At 36.1% G+C, this 23,112-nt stretch overlaps 1 protein-coding gene across 3 annotated transcripts in view; it reads left to right on the plus strand.

The window, feature by feature from the left end:
• PRKN (parkin RBR E3 ubiquitin protein ligase) overlaps nt 1–23,112 on the plus strand; it is a 758,965-nt gene that overhangs the window by 264,274 nt on the left and 471,579 nt on the right. For all 3 annotated transcript variants that reach the window (XM_048067874.2, XM_066994150.1, XM_013186798.3), the window contains one exon: nt 10,469–10,587. In XM_048067874.2, the coding sequence (XP_047923831.1) occupies nt 10,469–10,587 (119 nt within the window). The remainder of the gene's footprint in view (nt 1–10,468; nt 10,588–23,112) is intronic.

Here is a 23,112-nt window from a genome sequence, read left to right on the forward strand (position 1 = left end):
AATAATTGTACAAAGGCCTGTTGTCTTTTAATTGTTAAAATATCTGCTACAGCAGAGCTAAAGACCGTAAGTATCCATGGGTACCTGTGGATAACAGCAAGTGCATAAATATCTAAACTTTAAAAAATAATGATTTGAAAGTCATTTGATAAAGACTTATGGGACAGGATTTTTTCATGCGCAGGGAACACAGAATGCCTACAACAGGGCACGATCTGCTTTGCATGGAAGGTGTCATCCTTTTGAGTAGGACTGTCCTTTGACCTTCCCATGGCATCCTGGAATTCAAATCAGGCTGGATCAGTAAATCTGTAACTACACACCCAAGGTTCAGTCCTTCTGAAGGGATGCAACAGGACAGTGAAATGTAGTAACAGATTACTTCCACCTCTTTCTTACATGAAAGGATGACAGTGACTACACAAGCTCAGATGAAAGATTTATTTAGGACAGTATTTTATTGGTAGTCCACAGATTCTGCCAGTAGCTTGTATAAAAGCAAATCAGTCTGGTAATGGTATCTTCTAGGATACTTATCCTAGTCTTGGTCGCCTTCTCTATGCCTCTTAGCCTCTTATGATTTTGTAGATCTCTATGATACTCTCCTTTAACTATTTTTTTTTTTTTTGGGAGTGGGGTTGAGGGTGGTTAGAAAGTCATAGGCTACTTCAGAGATTGGTATGGATGCTATTGATTATCCATTCCCTCTTTTGTTGTATCTTTTCAATTCTACTGTATCCTCCTCTGAAATAGAACGGGTAGAACTGCAAATGCTTTTGAAAATGGAGCATACCATGGAATTTGTGGTGGCATTTGTACAGCACTGTTTTCTACTCTTTCTCTTTTTCTTTCCCTAATAAGTCCTAGCATTCAATTTACTTCTTTGATTGCTACTGAGCATTGAGCTGACATTTTTGTAGAACTATCTATTATAAACATAAGATCTTGTTTCTATGTGGTAATAAGTAGTCAAGCCCACCATTGTATGTGTGAAATTATTTTTCCCATGTACATAACCTTACATTTATCTACAATGAATTTCATTTTTCATTTTATTACTAGACATTCAGCATCCTGCATTCTTCAATTTTTATTTTTTTTTTCCAATTGGCCTACATTTTTTCTACCCTGAATACAAACATATCACCAGCAAACTTTGTCATTTCACTGTTCATTTCTCTTTTTCTGATGGTGAACACAGTCCTAGCACAATTTCCTGGGTGCTATACTGAGAAAACTGACCATTTAGTCTTGACCTTTTTTCCTGTGTTTTAACCAGTTATTTGGCTACCTGGGATTTGTTTTTTTTTTTAAATCAATAATAGTGGTATTTCTATTAAAAAAATGCTGATAATTTTTTTTTAATGTTTTAGTTCTTTGACTAACTGAATTATCTTCCATAAACTTGCTACTTCACTATTTATTAAATGTCAATTTTTGTGCATATATATATGTACACACTATAATTACTGGTTCAGATATTGGGGAAAAAAAAAAAACAAAAAACACAAGAAGGGTAACAGAATATTCTTTCATGATAAACATTGAAAGAGAAAGCCTAAGAAACCTTTTCCCTGCTCCACCCCAAACTTTAGAAATTTGAAATAGATTTTTTTTTGAAATTTTTTAATTAATAGAAGACTACTGTTTTTTGCAAGCATAAATTTTTAATTACAAGAGAAGGAACCTAGCAGTTAAATGCTCCCCTGTTGTATTTTTCAAGCACTTCCAATATTCCATCTCTTACACAGGCATTATATACACACTTTTCAGCCAAATTCTAACTCTTCTTAATATCCTCTCTTATTTTCCTTTGTAGTCCTTGTTACACTGACAAGTCCATTTCTTTTTTTTTTTCCAAACAGTTGTGTCTTCCATATACTTTAGTTATCTGAGATCCGTAGACATTTTCAAAATCATATTTGAGTCTCAAGAAAATTATTTTTTAAATTTTTTAAAGGTTCAGTCTTCTTAATATTGTTATCTATACTGCAGAAATACTGTAACTATTTGTCACATTTTCAGGCAAAAAAAGTAGTTCTTGTTCACAGTATCACCAAGTAAGATTCATGTCACCTAATTTTATAGGTCTGCAATGTAGATATCTGTAAATATCTGTACCAGACCCAGGTGTACTAAATCCTCACAACAGAGAGAAACAGACTCTTTTCGGCACAATGTATCTGATATATTTATATATTTTTATATCTACTTTAGGATGAATCAAATCAAACCATAAAAGTGCCAATTTTTCTCAGTTTTTATGAAAAAAATGGTTTAACCAGTTTTCATGAATCTATCTGTCAAATAAATACCATTCTCATGGTCTAAATTAGACAAGCACCATAGAGAATATTATCATTATCAACACGTAGCTATGTGTCCTGTGAAATCTTTACAGATAATGAAGGACAGTTAAAAAAGAAAAGGTTAAAGGTAGAACATATCAGTTGTATTTCTGGAAAGCAAATGAGATATTTTAAGTAATCTCTCTCTCTCTTTCTCTGGTGCTGAAGTACAACCTGCACACTTTATTTAAATTTAGCTTTATGTGTAAATTTTCACTGCTTTGGGACTAGTGGGCATATACTGCAGATGTTTTTCCTCCTACTGTGTTGAATCAAGTGGAATCCTTAAAGTGAAGACAGTTGGAAAAATACTTTTTTCACTTCTAACTCTGTATTTTTCATTATGTGGCTGCAAATTGCTAAAATGGTCTGAGAGGTCTCTGACAGCCTGTCTACATTTTACAAACTGCAACTAGTCTAAATGTAAATATAATGGAATCTGAAACAATGTTAGCTTTATGCAATTTTCAGTCTGTTGAAAGACTTTCCCATAGCTGTGTCCTCTTTTAAATAGTTGAGTTAAAGAAAAGAATCAGTGATCATTATCATCTATATGAAAATGTGCTTCAAATGAAAACAGTAGGTTAGCTCCTAATATCCCTATTCAAATTTTATTCACTTAAAACAGTCATATGGATGATAATGGGTGTTTTGACTGATTAGAGAATTCAAAATGAGATCTATAGTGATTATGACTAATGTTTTGTGATTAACTAGTCATGCGTATAAAAATAATTGGTCTATACTATCACTAACATGTATAAAGCTCCCACAGCATGTTCATCATTAATAGGACAGAAAAAAGGAGGTAATTCAGGTCCTAAGGAGCTTAAAAATCTAAATGTGGAGAAAGTACAAAACACTGGGGCACATATCAGAGAATACTACTTTTTCCTTTTATATAAAAACAGTAAAGGGTGAGAACAGTGTTAATACTTTCTGTGAATAGTATTTGTGATGAAATTAGCTTTGAAGAGGTAGAAGAGAGAGAGGGTGTCTCATTGGGATGAGAAGATAGGTCCATGCACAGATCATAAATGAGCAGCCTTTTGCATTCGTGTTTTTTTGGTTTTTTTTTTGGTGACCAGTAAGAGCTTCATAATTAAATTAACTTGATAGAGAATGTCACTAAGCATTTTACTAAGATGGTAGCCTGCAATAAATGGCTTTGTCTTCTGATATTTGAAAGTGCAAACTGCAAAATAGGGATTGTTTTCTGAATTTTTATTAAATTTTAGGTTTTACATCAACAAAGTTGGTTTTTCATATATTTACATTATACATATATGTATATGCACATATATATAATCACACACATTACACATTCTGCATAAGTAATCTCACAGGCAAACCCAAGCTACTGGAGCTCCACAAATTTCCACTTGGCAAAAAAGTGCAGGATGGATTTCAATCTATGCGGGTGGGTAAATACCAGAACAGGTTGCCCAGAGAAGTTGTGGATTCCCTATGCCTGGGGGTGTTCAAGGCCAGGTTGGATATATCTTTGAGCAACCTGGTCTGGTGGGAGATGTCCCTGCCCATGAGAGGGTTGGTACTAAATGATCTTTAAGATCCTTTCCAACTCAAAACATTCCATAATTCTATGTTTCTATGATTTCACATATTAACCTTTGTAAAGTTTTTGACAATTTAGCATGATATTGTCAGCAGCAAACTGAGAGCACAAATATATATAAAAACATGGTGGAGTTTCTGTGAACTTGTCTACTAAGTTGTAGCTTGGGAGTAGTTAGTAGTAGTTCATCATCAAAATGGAGGGATATATTGAATGGGTCTGCCCTACATTTGGTATTAATCAATACTCTCATTAATGATCTGGATGATGAAATAGACTCTACATTTATTAAATCTGTAGACAGCACCAAGTTAGGAGAGAATGCTAATAAACTGGATGACAGTCTTAGAATGCAAAACTATCAAGATAAATGGGAAATTTACTCTGAAAAAAACACAGTTCTTCTCAGAAGGGTCCAGTACAGCATATTGCACTTGGCTGGCAGTATTCAGCAGCACAGATACAGAATCGGTTAAAACAGATGAAGTAGACAAGGGTTTGGAGGTTCATTTTAGATTAAAAACCAAATGGGAAAAAAAAAAAGAAAAAAAAAGGAAGTATAACCTTTAAGGTGCCTTAAAAAACAAACAAACAAACAAAAAAGGACAAAGAAAAAAAAAAAGAACCCTATTGTTCTCAGTATCAGAGAGACTTCAGTTGGAATATTGTGACAAGACTGGGGAGCTACACCTAATGCCCTTTAAAGAAAACTCCAAGAGAAATGTTTTGAAATCTAAAGATTATTGCATATACAAAAAGAATGACCATATTGGGGTTTAATAGAACAAGAAGTAGAAAACCAATATAAAAAGCTGCTGCAAAGAGAAAGAAAATAAATTGTTTTCCATATCCTTGGTGGCAGGTAGAGGAAGTAATAGTTTAGTTTCAGCACAGAAAATTAAAACTAAAAATAATATCTTCTTAATGATAAAGATATTGATTGAAATACTAGAACAAAACACCTCAGGAAAGACATTGTGATTTTTCTGTGGCTGCCACTGGGAGAAACATTTCTTGGGACTCCAGAAAGGAGACATTCCCATATTTTCCCTGAAAGATTCAGCCCTGTAAGTATTCTCACCAAATACAGAGAACAATTTAGGTAGACCAGTGTAGCCAAGCAGCTGTTGAAATGATTTTTGCTATGTTGAACAAGTTATGAGAAAAATTTACTGATGCAGATGGAAATGAATCATTTGCCTGCTAATTTATCTCTTCTGAATAAAATGAAAGACAAAAATGTTATGCATTTCTAAGTCAGATTTCTCTTAAGTTTGACATATTGGAGATGATTTCTTAAAAAGACGACCTATGATCATGTGGTGAAAAATACATTTGTACCTATGAAAAACTCAGCTTTAGCTCTGGTCACCAGAGAGAAGAGATTGGTGCCTGCCCCTCTGCTCCCTGTCATGAGGAAGCTGCAGGCCACATTGAGGTCTCCCCTCAGTCTCCTCTTCTTGAGGCTGAACAATCCAAGTGACTTCATCAGCTCCTCGACATTTCATCCTCTAGACCCTTCACTATCTTCATAGCCCTCCTTTGGACACTCCCTAATAATTTTATGTCCTTATATTGTGGTGCACACACTGCTTGAGGTAAGGCTGCACGAGCACAGAGGAGAGTGGATCACTTCACTCAGCCAGCTAGTAATGCCGTGCTTGATGCACCCCGAGGTATGTTTGGCCCTCCTGGCTGCCAGGACACACTGCTGGCTCGTATTCAACTTGTTGTCAACCAGAACCCCCCGATCCCTTTCTAAGGGGCTGCTCTCCAGCCTCTTGTCCCCCAGTCTGTACGTATAACCAGGGTTGCCCCAACCCAAGTGCAGAATCTGGCACTTGATATTGTTAGACTTCATGTGGTTGGTGATTGCCCAGCCCTCTAATTTGTCAAGACCTCTTTGCAAGGCCTCTCTACCCTCAGGGGAGTCAACAGCTCCTCCCAATTTAGTGTCATCTGTAAACTTACTATACCTTCAACTCCTGCATCCAAGTCATTTACAAAAAACATTAAAGAGAACTGGCCCTAAAATGGAGCCCTGGGGAACCCCCCTAGCGACTGGCTGCCAGCCTGGTGTAACCCCATTTACTAGAACCCTTTGAGCGAAATGCATCAGCCAATTGTTCAACCATTATTTTGTGTATTTATCTAACTGTATGCTAGACATTTGGTCCAGAAGGATACTGTGAGAAACAGTATCAAAAGCTTTGCTGAAATCTGCTAAGATTATGTCAATTGTCTTCTCTGGGTCAACCAGGTCGCTGACCTTGTCATAAAAGGAAATTAAGTTTGTTAAGCATGACTTTCACCTCATGAAACCATGATGGCTGTGACCAATTACTGCAATGTCTTTCAGGTGTTTTTCCAAAACTCACAGAATAATCTCCTCCATAATTTTACCAGACACTGAATTGAGACTGACAGGCCTGTAGTTACCAGGTTCTTCTTTTTTGCCCTTCTTGAAAATTGGAACAATGTTTGCCAGCTTCCAGTCAATTGGAACCTCTCCAGATTCCCAAGATCATTGAAAAATAGTTGAGAGAGGTCTCGTGATGACATCAGCCAGCTCTCTGAGTATCCTGGAATGAATCCCATAGACTTACATGCATCCAGGTGGATGGCAAGCAAATCCTGCACAAGTTCGGGGTTTGCTGGGAGTTTATTGTTACTGCAGTCGTGGTCCTCCATCTCAGGGCTCCGGGGGTCCCAGGGCCCATCACTGGTGTTGAAGACAGAGGTAAAAAATCCATTAAAAATCACTGCTTTGTTAACATCCCTGTTTGTGAGGTGACCGTCCATGAACCAATATTTTCTCTGGTCCTTCTTTTGCTGTTAACATATTTTAAAAACCCTTTTTACTATCCCTGACAGTACTGGCTAGCTTCAACTCAAATTGAGCTTTGGCTGCACAAATTTTCTCCCTTCAAAGACAAGCAGCGTCTCTGTAGTCCTCCCACGTTGCCTGACCTTGCTTCCAGTGACCATATACGTTTGTTTTTCCTTTAGTTGTCCTCCATCCACCAATGTATGTAACTGCAAACAGACTACTAATAATAATTTCATTTATTTATTGTTCTAACGCACACCTTCAGTATTAGAATCAGCACTTAAGGGACTTCCAATTTTTTTTAGCTTGTAATTTGCTGTGTCTGCACATTCTTGCTGAGTACCAGTGCTATAAAATATTAATGGAGAGCTTTATGAAAACCTATAGACCATGATTGAATGAGGAAAGACGAGGTTGTAAGGTTGGTGCTGCAGCCATTTGAGTGATTACTGGCATGGTGCCATAATTACATTTCTTATTACTACTGCTACGTCAGAGCTAATGCATAAAGTAGATATCTTTGTCCTTGTTTCTCTCAGTTCCCCTCTGAAAAGCTATTCAGGGGGATACAGTCTCAGCCAAGGGCCTTGCTAAAAGTCACAGTGATATTGACAAGTCAGTAAAGAGTTTAATTCTTGTCATCAGTGTTGTACACTATGCCAACTTTTAACATTTGTGTATTTAATTCAGTCTCTCCTCCTCCTGGTGATGCTTCTCAAGACATACACTGAATAAAGTAACTGCACTTGGTGAGACTGAGATCAGCATATGTATATCAAATGGTGAATAGATTGCTGAAAATCTTCATTTACTCCTTTCTCCTCAGATCAGAACATTCCTCCTGTAGTCATCTGCCTCTCTGGCAGCCTTGCTGTAAGAGACGTTTCAAAAGTTATTCTGGGTGTCTGCATTGCTTAACTGCTCCGATTCATTATGCTATAAATTTCTTTCTTGTTGTGTTTCAAATTTGTGCATCAGGGATGCATATAGGGGCTACCTTTTAAATTCATGAAAGAGGAAAAAAAAAAAAAAAAAGAAGTGCTAAGAAATATAAATGTTGAGTAAATGTAGTCCGTTTTTGCAAGGAGTAAATATCAAGCTAATGCACAAGATTTATCCTCTACAGTAAATCATCAGTATGTCTCATTTTAGGCTTCTCCTATGACTGCTGTTTTCTTACTGCAGTATTCAGTCATGCTGATTTATGCCATACTATCTTGTGAATATTTTGTAGACTCTTATCAATAATACAGTTTTATCTTTGGGTGCAGATGGAATGAGCTTAGAACAAATAGCAGGCAGAAAGTATGATTTCTGCCTCAAGTAGTTTTCTGCTTGAAATAAACTTGATATAGAATGTCAGACATACACAAGACATCAGGGAATGGTGGATTGGATCAGGAAAGGCATCAGCCCAATTAACAAAATATTTTATTCCATAAGGGCTTATGTACTCAATAAGATGTTGCTGTTTGACTGGAAGGATTTTATAAGAGTCATAGCAGGAATCCATCCAGGAGGTAGGAGGAATCAGGACAGTGAACAGTGGCATCACAGATTTACTCAGGATAGGTGTTTCTGCATGTGAACAGAAGAAACAGCACTCAAATTAGGTCTCAAAGACCATGCAAGAAAACAGAGCAATGGCAGAGCACTGTTGATACCAGACTTGACTCTGGTCTCACTGCCTGCAGCTGAAACCGAGTCAGGAGTAATTGACTGGAAGCATCTTGTTTATGATGGGCCTCGTGTAGCAATGGTATACTTGCTTACTTAAGTCATTAAATACTTCCTTCAAATTATACTAAATTTAATGCCCCCCCCCCCCCTTTTTTTTATTGGTTGACCTGCTGATCCTGCATGGAGGAATTACCAAAAGTAAAATACAATTATTTGCCAGTGTATGCCTTCTCATTTTCAATATTGTATTTTAGATTTGTGTGTGTGTGTATTCTAGTTCAAACTGAAGCTAATCTAAAAGTGTTCTTGGTCCTACTGTTAGGAACCTTGGGTAAAATATGAGTAAATAGTCATCCAAATGTTCAAAATTTTGGCAAATTTAGTTTGGAGTCACCTCTCAACATTGTACCATATATTATTAAATAGTTCAGCCTATGTCTCTTTATCTTTAGCTGAACTATTTTTATCTTAGAACTGTGTTATAGATTGATTTGAGAAGTATGCTCTCAACTGTTTTGAGTTGCAGTTGTTTATGTGTACATTACGTGTGAAAGGGTGGATGTGTGCTAATTTTCTGTGAAGTCTAAATTCATTTGAAATTCTATTATGTTTTATGTTCAGTTATGGTAATTAATAATTCCGAGGGAAGCATAATGAAAATAGTTGATAGATCAGTTTTATTAAATTTAATATTGGAGACATCACTTATGTTTCTGAAAACTTGAAAAAAATGATATGTGTTAAAACCATGTATTATAAAATGTGCTCCTTCATTAGTGTACATCTCTGAAGACATCTACAACTTTTTTTCTTAGAAAAAAAGTTTTACATGACAGTTCTCTGAGGTTGACTTTTGGAAACTAGTTTCACATAAATGTTGGACACCTATGAATAGGTGTAACATGAAATTCGTATGGATTTTCATTAGCAGAATGCAGGGGCTCACCTTTATCATTTAAAGGACATGTAAAAATAAAGTAAATCAGTCTTATTGAAAAATATTATTCCCAATGATATTTATGGTGGTAACACATTAGGATTGAAATGTATATAGGGCGTATTGCTCATAAAAGTAGGGAGAGGTAGGACAATGGGGAAGAAAAAGGTGAAGAGTTTATTTCTCTAAGGGACTACTATAGATTCTAAAGTTCACCCATGCTGAGGCAAATCTCCACAAGTATTCCTCTTGATACTGGGAATAAAATGCTAAAGCTTTATTTTGGTCTCAGTTCAAGTTCTGACAATAAGCTTGAGTGTCTGAACTTGGAGATGACTAGTCTAAATTAAAACCACTCTGTGAATCTTCCTTCATTTTTTGAGGGATGGCAATAGTCATCCTACAAAGCAGTTTACTCAAAACAGTGACCAGGACTGTAAGTGAAATCACAATCATTAGCAATGCCTCAGGCTTACACAATTCTCTGCGTATTCTATAGTTCCCCAGAATAGAATGTATTTCATTTCATTTTCCTTGAAAATTGACTTGGCAGCAGTTTACAAACTTTGCTAGGTAATATGACTGCCAGCAAAAATAAATAAATTATTTCCGTTATTCCACAAATAAAACTAGATTTACTAAATTAAATATTTGTTTTCTTCTTGTGATATCAATCAAACTAATCTTTTAAACTTTATCCAAGGAAATATTCATGCAATTCGGACTCACTCAAATTTGCAGCTAGACAAATCTAGATTAGAAGTAAGACGCCAATCATGGATAGATGGAGTAATTAATCTTATACATCAGTTGCCAAAGATTACAGTTGGTTCTCATCAGTGATAAGCTCAACCTCAAATTAGGATATATTTTCTAGGGGTTTCAGGGTAGTTTGCCTTTATATATTGATCAAGAAGCAGGAGTTACTCGAATGTGCTAAGTACACCAGGGAAGAAGATCACAATGCTGTCTTCAGGCTTAAAAACATTTTTTTTCCCTTGTTTATCACTTATTAAATAAAAATTTTTCATTATAGCCTGATACTGATTTTCAGTATAATTCAAATGGTTTTGTTTGTTTGTTTTTCTTCCTGACAGGTGCAGCTAGTTACAACAGTTTTTATGTTTTCTGCAAAAATTTCTGCCAAGCTGTTAAACCTGGGAAACTGAGGGTCCGCTGCAGTGTGTGTAAACAAGGAACACTGACTTTGGCAAGGGTAAGCATGTGTTTCAATTTTTTGGACTGTATAGAAATTACATATATTGTTCTGTCAATCCATTTGCATATATGTAACTATGTATATATGTATTTTTACTGAAATTTTTTATTGCTATTTATGTCTGAGTAATTTAAAGCTTGGTGAAGATTTCATTCACTTATCTCCACTATTTGCAGTACACACAAGGAAAACATTGCAGACTGTATCTCCAATCCTGTTAAGACATTCTTGGCTTTATATTTGAAGTCCTAATGGTTAGCCTGGTAGTATGCATAATATGCACAACTTAAGGGTATGCTTAAGGGTTAGAATTATAGGTGCTTATGCAAGGCCTGGATCAGTGTTTATAGGCACAGAAAGACCTGAATTCAGTGCCAGTGACTGTGAACGTTATGGAATGAGACAAGGAGGAATTAAGTGGCTGTGCAGCTGAGAATATTAACCTCTCCAGCTCAGCCAGTGTATGTGAAGTCAGGGCAACATTGCTATGGTGGGACAGAAAGTTAGTAGAACTGTCAGGCTTGGTTTGCATCTAAAAACAGGACACTGTTGTTTGACTTGAATTTACAGTAGTGTGAAGTTCTGGAGGTGTTTTTTTGTTTGTTTGTTTGTTTTTGTATCCGTTGTGCTGAATTTCACTGGTTTTGCTACTGGGGAATAAGAGTCTTTCCTCTCTCATAAATCATGATGTTTGTCAACTAGGTTCGTTCTGTGAAAGGCTTAGGCTTGTGTGGAAGACTGAGCCTTACCATGCTATAGGTGTTGGGGAGCTTTCTGTGATACATATTTAACTGTATAAGTGTCTTTTGCTGTGGTTTAAAAGGATTAATTTCACTTTCATGTTCTTGTTGTAGCCCAGTACTTCTACATCATGACACAAAATAGCACTGTGACACTTAAAAAAAAAAAAACAGCTACTGTAATCTCATTGAAAGAATAAAGTGTAGTAATGCTTATACATATATAAATTAAAACCCCACAACAAACCCCCTCAAGCTCTGTGTGCTATTTCTGAATTACTTGCATATCTCTAATTTATTTCAGAGGCTTACAAGTATTGCATATTGTGATGTTTCAAATGAACACATCTAAGAGCCTTTGTTTTTTTCTGAAAAGTCATACTTAAATATTTGTAATTAGTATAGGCTTAAATCACATATAAATCAAGATACAGAAGTTGCCTTTAATGTACATGTCCATTCATATAATACTCAGAACGGATATAAACACAGGTGACAGTGTGTTCAGATTGAATGCAAGCAGTCATTGCTGCTGCATGATTGCTTTTATCACTAGCTGTCTTTGAACTCTGTGTATTGCAAGGATGGCACAGAACATGTATCCTTTCCTAGATTTGGTGGCTTCTTTAAGCATGTCCAGTCTTATGGAAATTATCAGTTGCACTCCTGTGGTGTTTGGTTTGGAATCATTATGTTTCTTGTATCAAGTAGACTTAAATACATTTACAAACTTGAAGTTCTTACAGTATTTGCTAAATAGTAGTCTTCATTTTGTCTCTGAAGAATTCCTCATGACTCCATTATTATTAAAAAAAAAGAAAGGAAGAAAGAAAGAAAGAAAGAAAGAAAACGCTACTATAAAAAGTTCCAGTATTGCACATTTCTAAATAAACTTGTAGTATCCGATTGTCTGGAATGTACGCAGACCTACATTCTTTTGGGCAAATTTGTGTCAATAAATATACACAAGCTGATAATTTCCATTGAATGACAGCTATGTCTTTTTTTCTGTTAGCATATTTTACATTAGGTATGAACAGAAAGTCACTGGAAACTTGCAGTGGAAGCATTTGCTAATTTCAAGATTGGTTCAAAAAATAACAGCTTTCAGAAGATTTAATAAGGTACTTCAGTATGAAAGTACAAAAGAGAAAAGGGAAATATCTTTTAGAGAGTGTCAAATGATAATTTTTGACTGTTCCATTTTTTTAATAATGTCTACAGAAATAATTTGCAGTTCCGGTTCTTGTTACTTTCTCCCCAAAATAAAGAAAATATGTTATAATTCCTTCCCTCTCAATTTCAGTGAAGCAAGGTAGATAGAACAGCAAGTGCACTGTTCCATTAGTTTGGGCTGGCAGTCCTCAGTGCATCCAGAAGTGAAATATTTGCAAGAAGGACACACTTACGGTAGTGAATGTGCTAAGCAACAGTAAGTTTGTTTTATAAATACATGCAATCTACCTCAGTCCTGTGGTTATGAAGATTAGGTGCAGATTTAGTATGTGCCTGGTCCTAGTGACCTTTTTTCTTCTCACTTGCTGTCCATCTTCCAGGGAGACAGAAAGTAATTCCAGCAGAGGAAGCTTGAAATATGTACCAGGCCTCATTTATTTTTCAATACTATGTAGAAACCTCTCTGCATTAATGCTAGGCAAAAGTGTAGTCTCTGAGCTGGTGCTTTGTATCTGTTATGCTTTCTTCAGTGCATCACAGTCTACAGTAAGCAAGTTATGTCAGGCTGAAAATGTTATCAAAACTTGACCTTTGTGTACATTTAAAATATATATATATATATATAGATATATGTTAGAAGGTAGTGTATTACTGCAAACCCTCTATGTTGCTTGTCCAGTCCCAACTGGACTATGCCAGCAATTGCTAATAGACATCATCTTTATTGGTATTATCATCTTTACTGGTATTACCAGTAATCATTACATCATTACTGGTATTACCATCTTTACTGGTATTATGATTTCCCTTTTATAGAGAAGTTGGTCAACATGAAGTGGACATAGGTAAACTATAAAAAAGCACGTGTATACCATCATACTACAGATTTGTCAGAAAAGCTGTATGTTTTTTTTTAAGATATATTTTATCCAGTGCTCAGTAAACTGTGCCTGACCTTTACCAGGCAGCATAGCAAGTTGCTTAAGAAGCTCTCTTGTGCCATAAGCAGCAAAGCACCATCTAAGCCAGCATTTGTTACAGTAATTCTTTCACTGAGATGAAAGTGAATACCTGTGTAAAACCCACACAAAGCTTTGGGAAGCTTTAACTTACTCAACATGCTAATTCTTTTCTCTACCTAAGCCACAAATGACCAAGCTAATTAAATTGAGCTTTCTTTTTTCATGGTGTGTTGACTGACTGACATTTTAAAATATTACTTATTCATTTAAACAGTCTTATTCTAAAACCTTATTTAACTGTCATTCCTATTTGCATAGCATTATTTTAATATATGATGCCCAGAGTAAATTTATTATACTGTTTTTCTATGAAATTAAAGAGCCCACTATTTTTATTTTCACCAGAGACATCCATCTAAATATTAAATTTGTAATTTTCCAGATGACACTTAGGTTGGCGTTTTATGAACATTTCATGACCTGATTCTTTATGGAAGATATATACCAGACTGATTTAATTATAAGGAAACATCAGTCACTGCAAAAGTATCACCTCTCCCTAGTTTCTCTAATTAATCAAGCACAAAAGCATGTATGGATAGACTGGAGTGTGGGAGTCTTATGTAGACCACCTACAAGCCTGCCAGCAACTTTCTCCAAATAGCTCAAAAAATTTTAGTCATCAGCTTCACACCGGTTTATATCTTTTGTTGCTTTCAAGCTTTTAAAAATATAATTTTTTTATTCATATGGTGCTGCAGTTTGTTTCAGTAGCCATGATTCAGATAGGGCATTCCCCGTTTCAGGAAAATAAAATAAATAAAAGCAAACAAAAAACCCCACCCAGGTCACTTTTTTTTTTTTATTTAGCATTTACATTGTTAACTCTGTAATGAAAAGGAAAATGCAAATGGAAAGCCTGATTCTACAAACTGTTATACACCGAGCTGTGTACTTAAAGCACACTTTTTAAATGTACCTGACTCTGTGGCATACTCCTGGTACACAAGACAATGACGTTTGACTCAGTCTCTGTTTTCACTATACAAAATTCAGCCAAGGTAAGAATCGGGATTGAAGTGCCGTAAATGGACTTTGGGTTTCCATGCTTAGGCACTGGCTCTATGGTGAGGCCATTTTCACTGCAGGGACTCGTAACTCATTACTGTTTGGTAGTTCTTCATGCTGTGCCCTTGGTAGTGCTGTCTGTGATTTCAGTATATCTTCTACTTATGCAAATCTCCTTGGGTGCTTGTACTAACTTCTTCTATACTTATCCTTGTAGCTTACATTATCTCAGAACTTTTCAGACATGTTGAGTTATATTTGGATCTGATTTAACTGACTGCAGCTGAGATGAAACTAAGTTCCTTTCACCAAAGCACACATGGATTTTATTCAGTGGCTGAAGCCCACAGTTCTTCTTCTGTCCCTACCCTTGGTGCTCCAGGGGAGCTTCCATTTTTAAACACCCTTGTTAAACCACCTCTGTCAGAGAACTACTCTTTCATTGTTTGCCACATTATGGATATTACTTTTATCTATCGCTTTTCATCTTAAAGCTAATAAGGAAATGAAAACAAGCTGATTTTTATTTTTTTTTATTTTTCTCTGGCACCGTGAAAAGCTTGTCATTTCAGTATCATGGCATTCAGAATAGGCTGTGTTGTACATCATAGTTCTGGCAAGGAAAAAGCTCAAAAATCAAGTGCCTCAGTGACTAACATGTCATTCGTAGTTTAAGTGGTCGTCCTGATAGCTGAAAATAAAGTATTTTGAATTTGATACTTTCATGTTATCTAGGAAAAGAAAGGCCTTTAATACAGTCATTATCTTTGAGTTTTTACCTCCTAATACCATTTTAGTATTTGTTTAATTAGGGTGTTTTCTTTTTAATGAATATAGGCTTAGCAGAGATTTTCAGTAATATAAAAAAAGGCAGTGACTTTAAGTTCATTTCATAGAATTCTGTATTTGCTTTTCACTTATGGGACAGTCCCCGTGGTAAAGGTGATTTTGTTCCTGTAGGTAATTTACTTTACATATCTCTTTGTTTAATATATCATTGTAAAAGTCTATTCCACAGTAGACTGCCTCTCCCCATTGCTCATTACGGATCACATACTTTTCCTGGAATTGGCTCGGTGACAGAGGAGGGAAGGAGTACTACTCACTGCATCGGAGCGAGGCTGGCTGAAAGACAAATGGGCACGTAGCAGCTCCAAAATCATCTAGCCCGTGCAACTGCTGATTCACCACTGCTGGTTACCACTGCTGGGGTAACGTTACAGGCAGCCTACGGGGCAACCGAGACTGCCTGCTTTATTGGTTACTCTCTTTTAAGCCTGGTGCACAGACTAATAGAGATGTCTATTTGGCACAGTTTTGTTTCAGAGCTGCCAGTCATGAAGGGTCTTTAGCATCAATAGTCCATTTTCTTGTGACTGAGTGACAGATAGCGACAAGGGCCAAGCTGGGATAGAAAAAAAAATCAATTTGACCTTTGAAGCTTAACTGCAAAATAAGCTCCACCCTGTGGAGTGCAATGTGATGAAGTCTGATCTTATTCACAGACTGGGAAGATATTAAATATGAGATTGAATTCCTGAGACTGGATGAAGTATGTATTTGTCTCTCCAAAATGGCATGCTTGCTGTGAGGATAAAAATGTTTTTGATACTTCTTAGCTGTGTTGCAAACAATATGTGTTAAAATACTTCTATTGAAATACCATGCATAGGAAAAGTTGTCATTGTAATCCGTGCTCCCAGGTCAAACTAATAAATTTGAAGCAACGATTTATTATTGAGTTCCTGCTAATAAACCTGTGATTACAAAAATAGCTTTATTTCCCCTGCATTTGGCCAACAAAAGTAGTACACACAGGAAATTATATGTATTCCATATACATATTTCTATCTACATGATAGAAATAATGAAAACATTATGAATAATTATGACTAAATAGTGAATTTATGAATAAATAATGGAAAAAAAAGTCAATTCTGACATCTCAACTACTACCACTGGGCACTGATGTTAATAATGTTTAGAGAAGACAAGTACAGAGAAAAAGAGCCCTCAGAGCTCTTTTTCCAGAATTTCCACTGAGTTCTTTTTCCAGGATTTCAACATATTCAGAAAATCTTTCTGTGTTAGTTATGTTAAGTCAATGTACTTAGTCATAAGCCTATTTTTATTTTTTTTCTAGTGAACCAGTGGTTTTTGAGAATGAGGGAACATCTTAAGGTACAGATGTTGTACACTGGTGTGTAGCCCAAGCCCACCTGTGCCAGAATGCCAGAGAGAAATCAGGCTGATTTGGAGCCTTATCCCTACCAGCCACACAGGCAAGTGTACTTGTGTGTGCACTAGTTTCTCTCGTGACCTGATCAGATAGTGAAAGGCCTGCTAAATATGATAAAACTTCTTAGTCTGTTAGTGCAGAGCTACATTTTGATAATAAATCCTGTCTTGCAGTATTTTCTGTAGTTCAGGCCCAATTCCATGCTGAAGTGGATACAAAGCCTCTATCTTACATATCTATTTGATAGTCTGAGCAGTTTCCAATAGAAAAATCTATCTCAGAAGGGGATATTTCTTCCATCATAGCGAAGGAGAATCTATCACTAGTTGACCTGGCCAAGGATACCAATATTTTTAATATTTTTGACTGTAGATACATAGGTCTTGTGCTTAAAAGGGTTTTGTGTCCTCTGCTCTTCCTTATTGTTCTCCTATTACTTTCAGTGACTTGGAGCAGGACATCAGCATTACATAAACTTAAGTGCTGCGCTGAGGAAGAACACAGAATTTCAGGTGGAACTTTCCTAACAATGAACAGATGATACTGCAAGTCTGATTGAGCCATCACTTAACCAGTGTCTTCATTGCTTTTAGTAATAATGAATATCACAAGAAAAAATAATGTCTGTATTTCTACCTGAAATGTCTGTTTTCTTTGTTATGTCTTTGAAGAAAGTTGTTATTACAGAGCTATTGCTATTATATCTTCTCATAAAAAAAATAAATAAAATTGTTCATAATGGTCATATTAACCCATAAAGCAGAAGGAAAGAAGGGGTACCAAAGAAAGCTATTGTATTACACCAACTTTGAGCAGCTCTGCTTATGGTCCTGTTCCCGTCTGACTAGGAATTGCTTTAACAAACAATGTGCTCCCAGCCTCAATCTATTCAGTAAGATCTTTCTTCTGACTAAGCACAGTCATCTGGTCCTCCAAAGTTGTCACATCCTCATTTGAAGAATTATTGCAAATTTTGTCATTGTGGCTGTCTGGCTATATGTATGTATTTCTTCTAGAAAATAATAAACAATGCTATCACTGATATTCTTAAATATTTGTTTAAGGGTGAGACCTGTTTCTTGTTCTGCCCCCACAAAAGCTAAGTAAGACAGCCAAAGCAATACAAAAGAGTTCTTAAAAGTCTCAGTTTTACCGTGCGGAAGGAAGACAATGGCTGCTTTCCGTGAATCCGCTCTCTGACATTGTGACAAACAGCAAAACTAGGAAATAGCCACACTGTGTAAGAGATCCAGCTCCAGTGGTGCCTTGGGGTGGCTGTTCCCAGAGCCCGTTTAAGATACTGTGGCACTGATTAGGAGTAGGAAAGTTCAGCACTGAGTGATCGCAAAAGGATCTTAAAACCTTTTCTTCATTTTTTTCTTCTCCACTAAAAACAGATTTCACTAGATTGTCAATTCTTTAATTATTGTATATAGAGTAAATAAAAATAAAAGCATTCTTAATTTATGAAAACAGTCATTCCATCCATTCCCAAAGACAGGAACAACAATTCTTTGATGCAAAGTAAACTTTGCAAAACAGTATTGCTTCTGCTTGGGAAAAATAACATACAGGTCTTTCTTTCATTTTAATAGGATAAGAAAGTACATTTTCACTTTAATTCTGTTAGAAGCACTAAGGTGTCTATGCATGATTTATAGTATTTACCAACTTATTGTGGTATGTGTTTTTAGTGAGATTACACATTATAAAGTGTCTTAAAAGATGGAAAAAAATACCAATTATAGGAAAGAGGGAAAATAACTTTAGTGTTATGTACCACTTCAAGCCATGCTGTGAAATAAAACTGCCCTTTAATGCGAAGACTAAAGTGGGTTTCTCCAGCACGGGTGACAACAGTCATAAATGAAAAGGAAACCAGTTAAAAATTTACTTTCAGATTACATTTTTCCATGAGTATTTGAATCAAATATCTAATGAACCCTGCTGGCTGGGGAAGACAGATGCGTGCCTAGGAATACAGATGGTGATCGGTTCAGTCTGGCTATATTCACAGTTGCTAATGTTTCAAAACCACAGTCTGGCTGATGTTGGCAGGGGCCTCTGGAGGAGACCTGGGCCAGCCCCCTACAAACAGGGCTGCCCAGAGCAGGTTGCCCAGGCCCATGGCCAGGTGGCTTCTGAAGATCTCCAAGGAGGATACCCCGCAGCTTCTCTGGGCAACCTGTGCCAGTGCTCTGTCATCTGCACAGTGGAAAAGGTTTTGCCTTATGCTCAGACAGCACTTCCGATGTTTCAGTTTGTGCCCATTGCCTCTTGTCCTGTCACTGGACACCTCTGAAAAGAACCTGGCTTTGTTGTCTTTATACCCTCTCTTCAGCTATTTGTACAGGATGGTGAGGTGACCCCTAAAACATATTTCAGTATATTGCAAAAAACCTGTGACTAGTGAAAAATACCAGGCTTGGAGTTTTGACTTTTTTTTGTCCAAAGTATTTGTTGCATTTGAATTTCTTGTGTGTAAAATTGCCTGTTCTCAGATTTGTAATCAAGGATCCTTTGATAAATAGGACCTGCGGTTCATAACTCCTGCTGAAATCTCTAAAAATTTAGAGCATGTACCATTAGGTGGCACAGGATCACGTATACATGCAGGGCAGATTGTGGACATTATCTCTTTCATTATTGTATAGGTCTTAGGCTATTTGTATTATTTATTTATTTATTTATTTATCTGGTATCTGGGAGTGGGGTGTATGTGTGCCAGGAGATGTTATAAGCTGTATTCAGCTTCAGTTTGGGCTGTTTTTGGGGGCAGAAATCTAACTGGAAGAGAAACTGCTCTCTTCCTCTCGTGGTGATCTAGGTTATCTTTAGGCTACATCTTTATCTTTTTGCCATATTGATTGTTAGCAGCTCTGCCGTCATTGTATTACCAATGTGTAAAGACTGCCTTTTTTGCATACAGTAGTTCCTTCCCCAACAAAGAAGGACCCCCTCTCAAATTTTGTCTCTTTTTATGTTGAAAGGAGATATAATTAGTGTTTTTCAATACCAGCTGATGGATGTATCTCAGCATTTAAAACATTAGAGCTGTATTTACTCTGTTGACACCTTACATTGTATGTGTAGGTGAATCCTTCACAGTTCCCCCTTCCCTTTCTATTCAGTAAGACCATAATGTGCTGGGGATGGCTTGCTGGAATTTATTACAGTAGAAAAACATAGTACTTGCACAATGATAGTTCTTTTTTGTTTGTTTTGTTTTATTTTTTAATATGGCAGCTGCCACTGAGATTCAGATGTCCCAGTGCATAATGCTCTTAATTTGCTTTCTTTATTAAAGTAGAGCCAAACTTCTGTCTTCTCAGTATTATTCCTTAGATAGCTGTGGGTACAGAGAGATTGTGCTTACACTAGATTATTTCAACATTTTTCATAATGATGAATATTAAAAAATTCTGAAGGGTCAGTAATTTATCCTAATTTTTAAGATGATGGAGCATCTGATTCACCAACTGGCTCAGGAAATAAAAATAACCATATTTTCTTAAGAGACTGCAGTAGCAGAAGTAGCAAACACCAAACTGTTTTCTTAAATGTGTGCCTTCATTTCCTTTAAGAAGCTGCTGTAATTTCTAAATTATGATTAATTATATTTTGATATTAATTATTGATAATTATGATGATTAATTAAAAACATTAAAGTAACTGTTTACCTCTACTATAAACAAATCTCTATTCTAGCTCATTTTATGAGAAACCCTGCCAAACCTTTATGTTTCTTCCTTATGTCAGAGGGGTTTTTTGTTTGTTTGTTGGTTTTTTCCTTTGTTTTGGACTGAATTAGTTAATAAAAAAGGGTTTAGGGTACTTAACCATAATCTAAGTAAGAAGTCAGACTTTTGAAGCTAATAAATCAGCTAATTTGAACTTATATTGATTATACTCGATTGTTTAGAGTTGTGATCTGAAGTTATTAAAGTCTAACTTGTTAAAAGTTTCCTCAGAGCTACCTAGTTGTAAAACATCTCTAACAAGATGCAACCACAACCATCACAGTTATTTTGATTGAACCATACTGGTGGAAGCATGCAGTGTACTAAGGAAAATTTCCCCCTTCTTCTCAGAGAAATTTTATTAATGTGGTAATAAGTTCTTAGGGACATGTGATGTGGACCAGTTAGTAATCCACGGTTAAACTGTTAGAATTCTTTTATGTTTTTCTGTTGTAATCAACTGCACAAAAGACATTTACTTAAGGGAAGCAAGGATATCATCTTTTGTCCAGCTCGCTTCTTATGTGGAAAAGAGTCCATTTGAATTTGGTGGTATAACTTGGATATAAAAGTTGGTTTTTGTTTGGTTGGTTTTTTGATAGAGCTATAGCAAATGTTTATGTGATTTAAAAAGAAAAAAAAATTCACTGTATTGGGAGGGTGTTGTTGTTTTTTTTCGTTTTTTTTTTTTTTTTCTTTCTTCCATTTTTAACTACACAAAGAAAAATCTAACATCAAAATCTGTAGGTTTTCTAGATTTTATTTGGAGAATCTGATCTTTGGCTAGAGTTCTGAGCATGGGTTTATTACTGTATAACTCTTAATGGTGTAACTGGTTTTGTGAAAAGCAGGAAGAAAATTGTGGGGGCTCCATAGTAACTATGAAACGTGTATTATGGAAGTGATTTGTAGAGAAATATTTTGTCAGTTCTAATGGTGTAATACTATAAATTTAAGTGAAATAGCATGTTTTTGTCAAGATGGGGCACATGGACTTTTCAGACAAGTAAAAATACCTTGACTGAGAAGTTGTTTACTTTTTTATAGGCAAAGTGATCTACTTTCTAGAGTGGGCGCAGCTACCTCTAAACTGTACAGATTCTAACAGTTACACTTGAGAATTATTTGTCCTGGAATAAGTGGGCTTTTTTTTAACTACCTGTTCAACTGCAGCCATCCTAAGACTGCTGTATTGTTTTAATGACGCCAGCATAGTTGGAACAAATTTTGCACATAGATGCATGGAGTGAGTTCATGAAAAGTTCTCAAGCTAGTAGTGATGGAATATATTGGACTTGATAAAATATCTAATTGCATTAGATCTGCGGGGGAAAAAAATAGGGAAACATTTTCATTTCTGGCCGCATCTTGTAAGACAATCAGAGAACAAACTGTACTTACTGAGATCTCTCTTTTTTTTTTTTTTTTTTTTTTTTTTTTTAACACTGAAAACTGTTCAGCCAAGAGTGTTACATACCTGAATCTCTAAGCCTTATGTTGTTTGTATATACTGACACTTAAACTTGCTGCTTTGGGACAAAGATAAAGATGCTAACTGCAACTATAAGGACAGTTCCTAGCACATGGTGAAATTCCTGGCACTTGGCACTGATGTAAGTTTAAGGATTGTAGGCACTGATGTAAGTATAACCCGTACACTCTGTTCAGGCTTTGCCTTTTTAGTTTTACTGATACTTAAAACTAGAGGTCAGTGGTTCCTAAACTTGCATATCTGTACCACTTACATGATACTAACTTTCCTTATTTTTGCATCCACTAGTGGTGATACTGGAGCAGACTTTTGGGTAGTCTGGGAAAGTCTGTCTTTCTGGTTGAGATAGCTGTATGTAGTGTCATAAAAGATGAGCTAAAAGAGTAGGAGTGCTATTTTGACTTAGATTTGATCTACATATGCTCATCAGCTGTTATTATCTGATTTGTGTTGTCAAAAAAGCCAGCTCAGCTAAGCAGAAGTTTCCTGTTTGAGAATAAGGCACTACATTTTCATCCATTTCATAGATGGTAGGGCATGTTCTCAGAATTTCAAAAAATACTTCCCTGAATTATGTCATATTTCTAACAGTGAGGTATGTTGGTCCACTCTTGGGTTGCGGTTTGGCTATCTACGAACACACTACCACCTTTACAGCTAAGAGGATGTACAGTTTTGTACTGAGTTCATGTGAACAATGCATTCATTCTTAGGTGTTAATATTCTGTCTGCATATTTTGACTTGCATAATTTTAAAAGTTTAGTTTCAGACGGAAGAAATTAATTCCCCTGAAGTTAGGTTTTTCATTTCAGTCATTTCTAATTGCTTGCTTGCTCTTCAACTAACAACTCAGGCAAATAGGAAAGAATGTTTTTATCCCAAGATTTGCCTGGTGTCTTATATGGTGCTTGACAGTGGGAGAATACTTTTGTTTAAATATTCAATCTTTTCTGTATTTGTAGATGTATTTACTTTAGCTCAGATCAAAAACCTCCAAGCTCTTTCTAAATATGGTTAGAAGAAAATTCATACAATCCTGTAAAAACAGACACCAAACTGAAAGACTGCCTGGTTACCTGCATAGGTCTTGAGCATCATGGAGCT

This window comes from Anser cygnoides, chromosome 3, assembly GCF_040182565.1.
Source record: "Anser cygnoides isolate HZ-2024a breed goose chromosome 3, Taihu_goose_T2T_genome, whole genome shotgun sequence".
Lineage (NCBI taxonomy): Eukaryota > Metazoa > Chordata > Aves > Anseriformes > Anatidae > Anser > Anser cygnoides.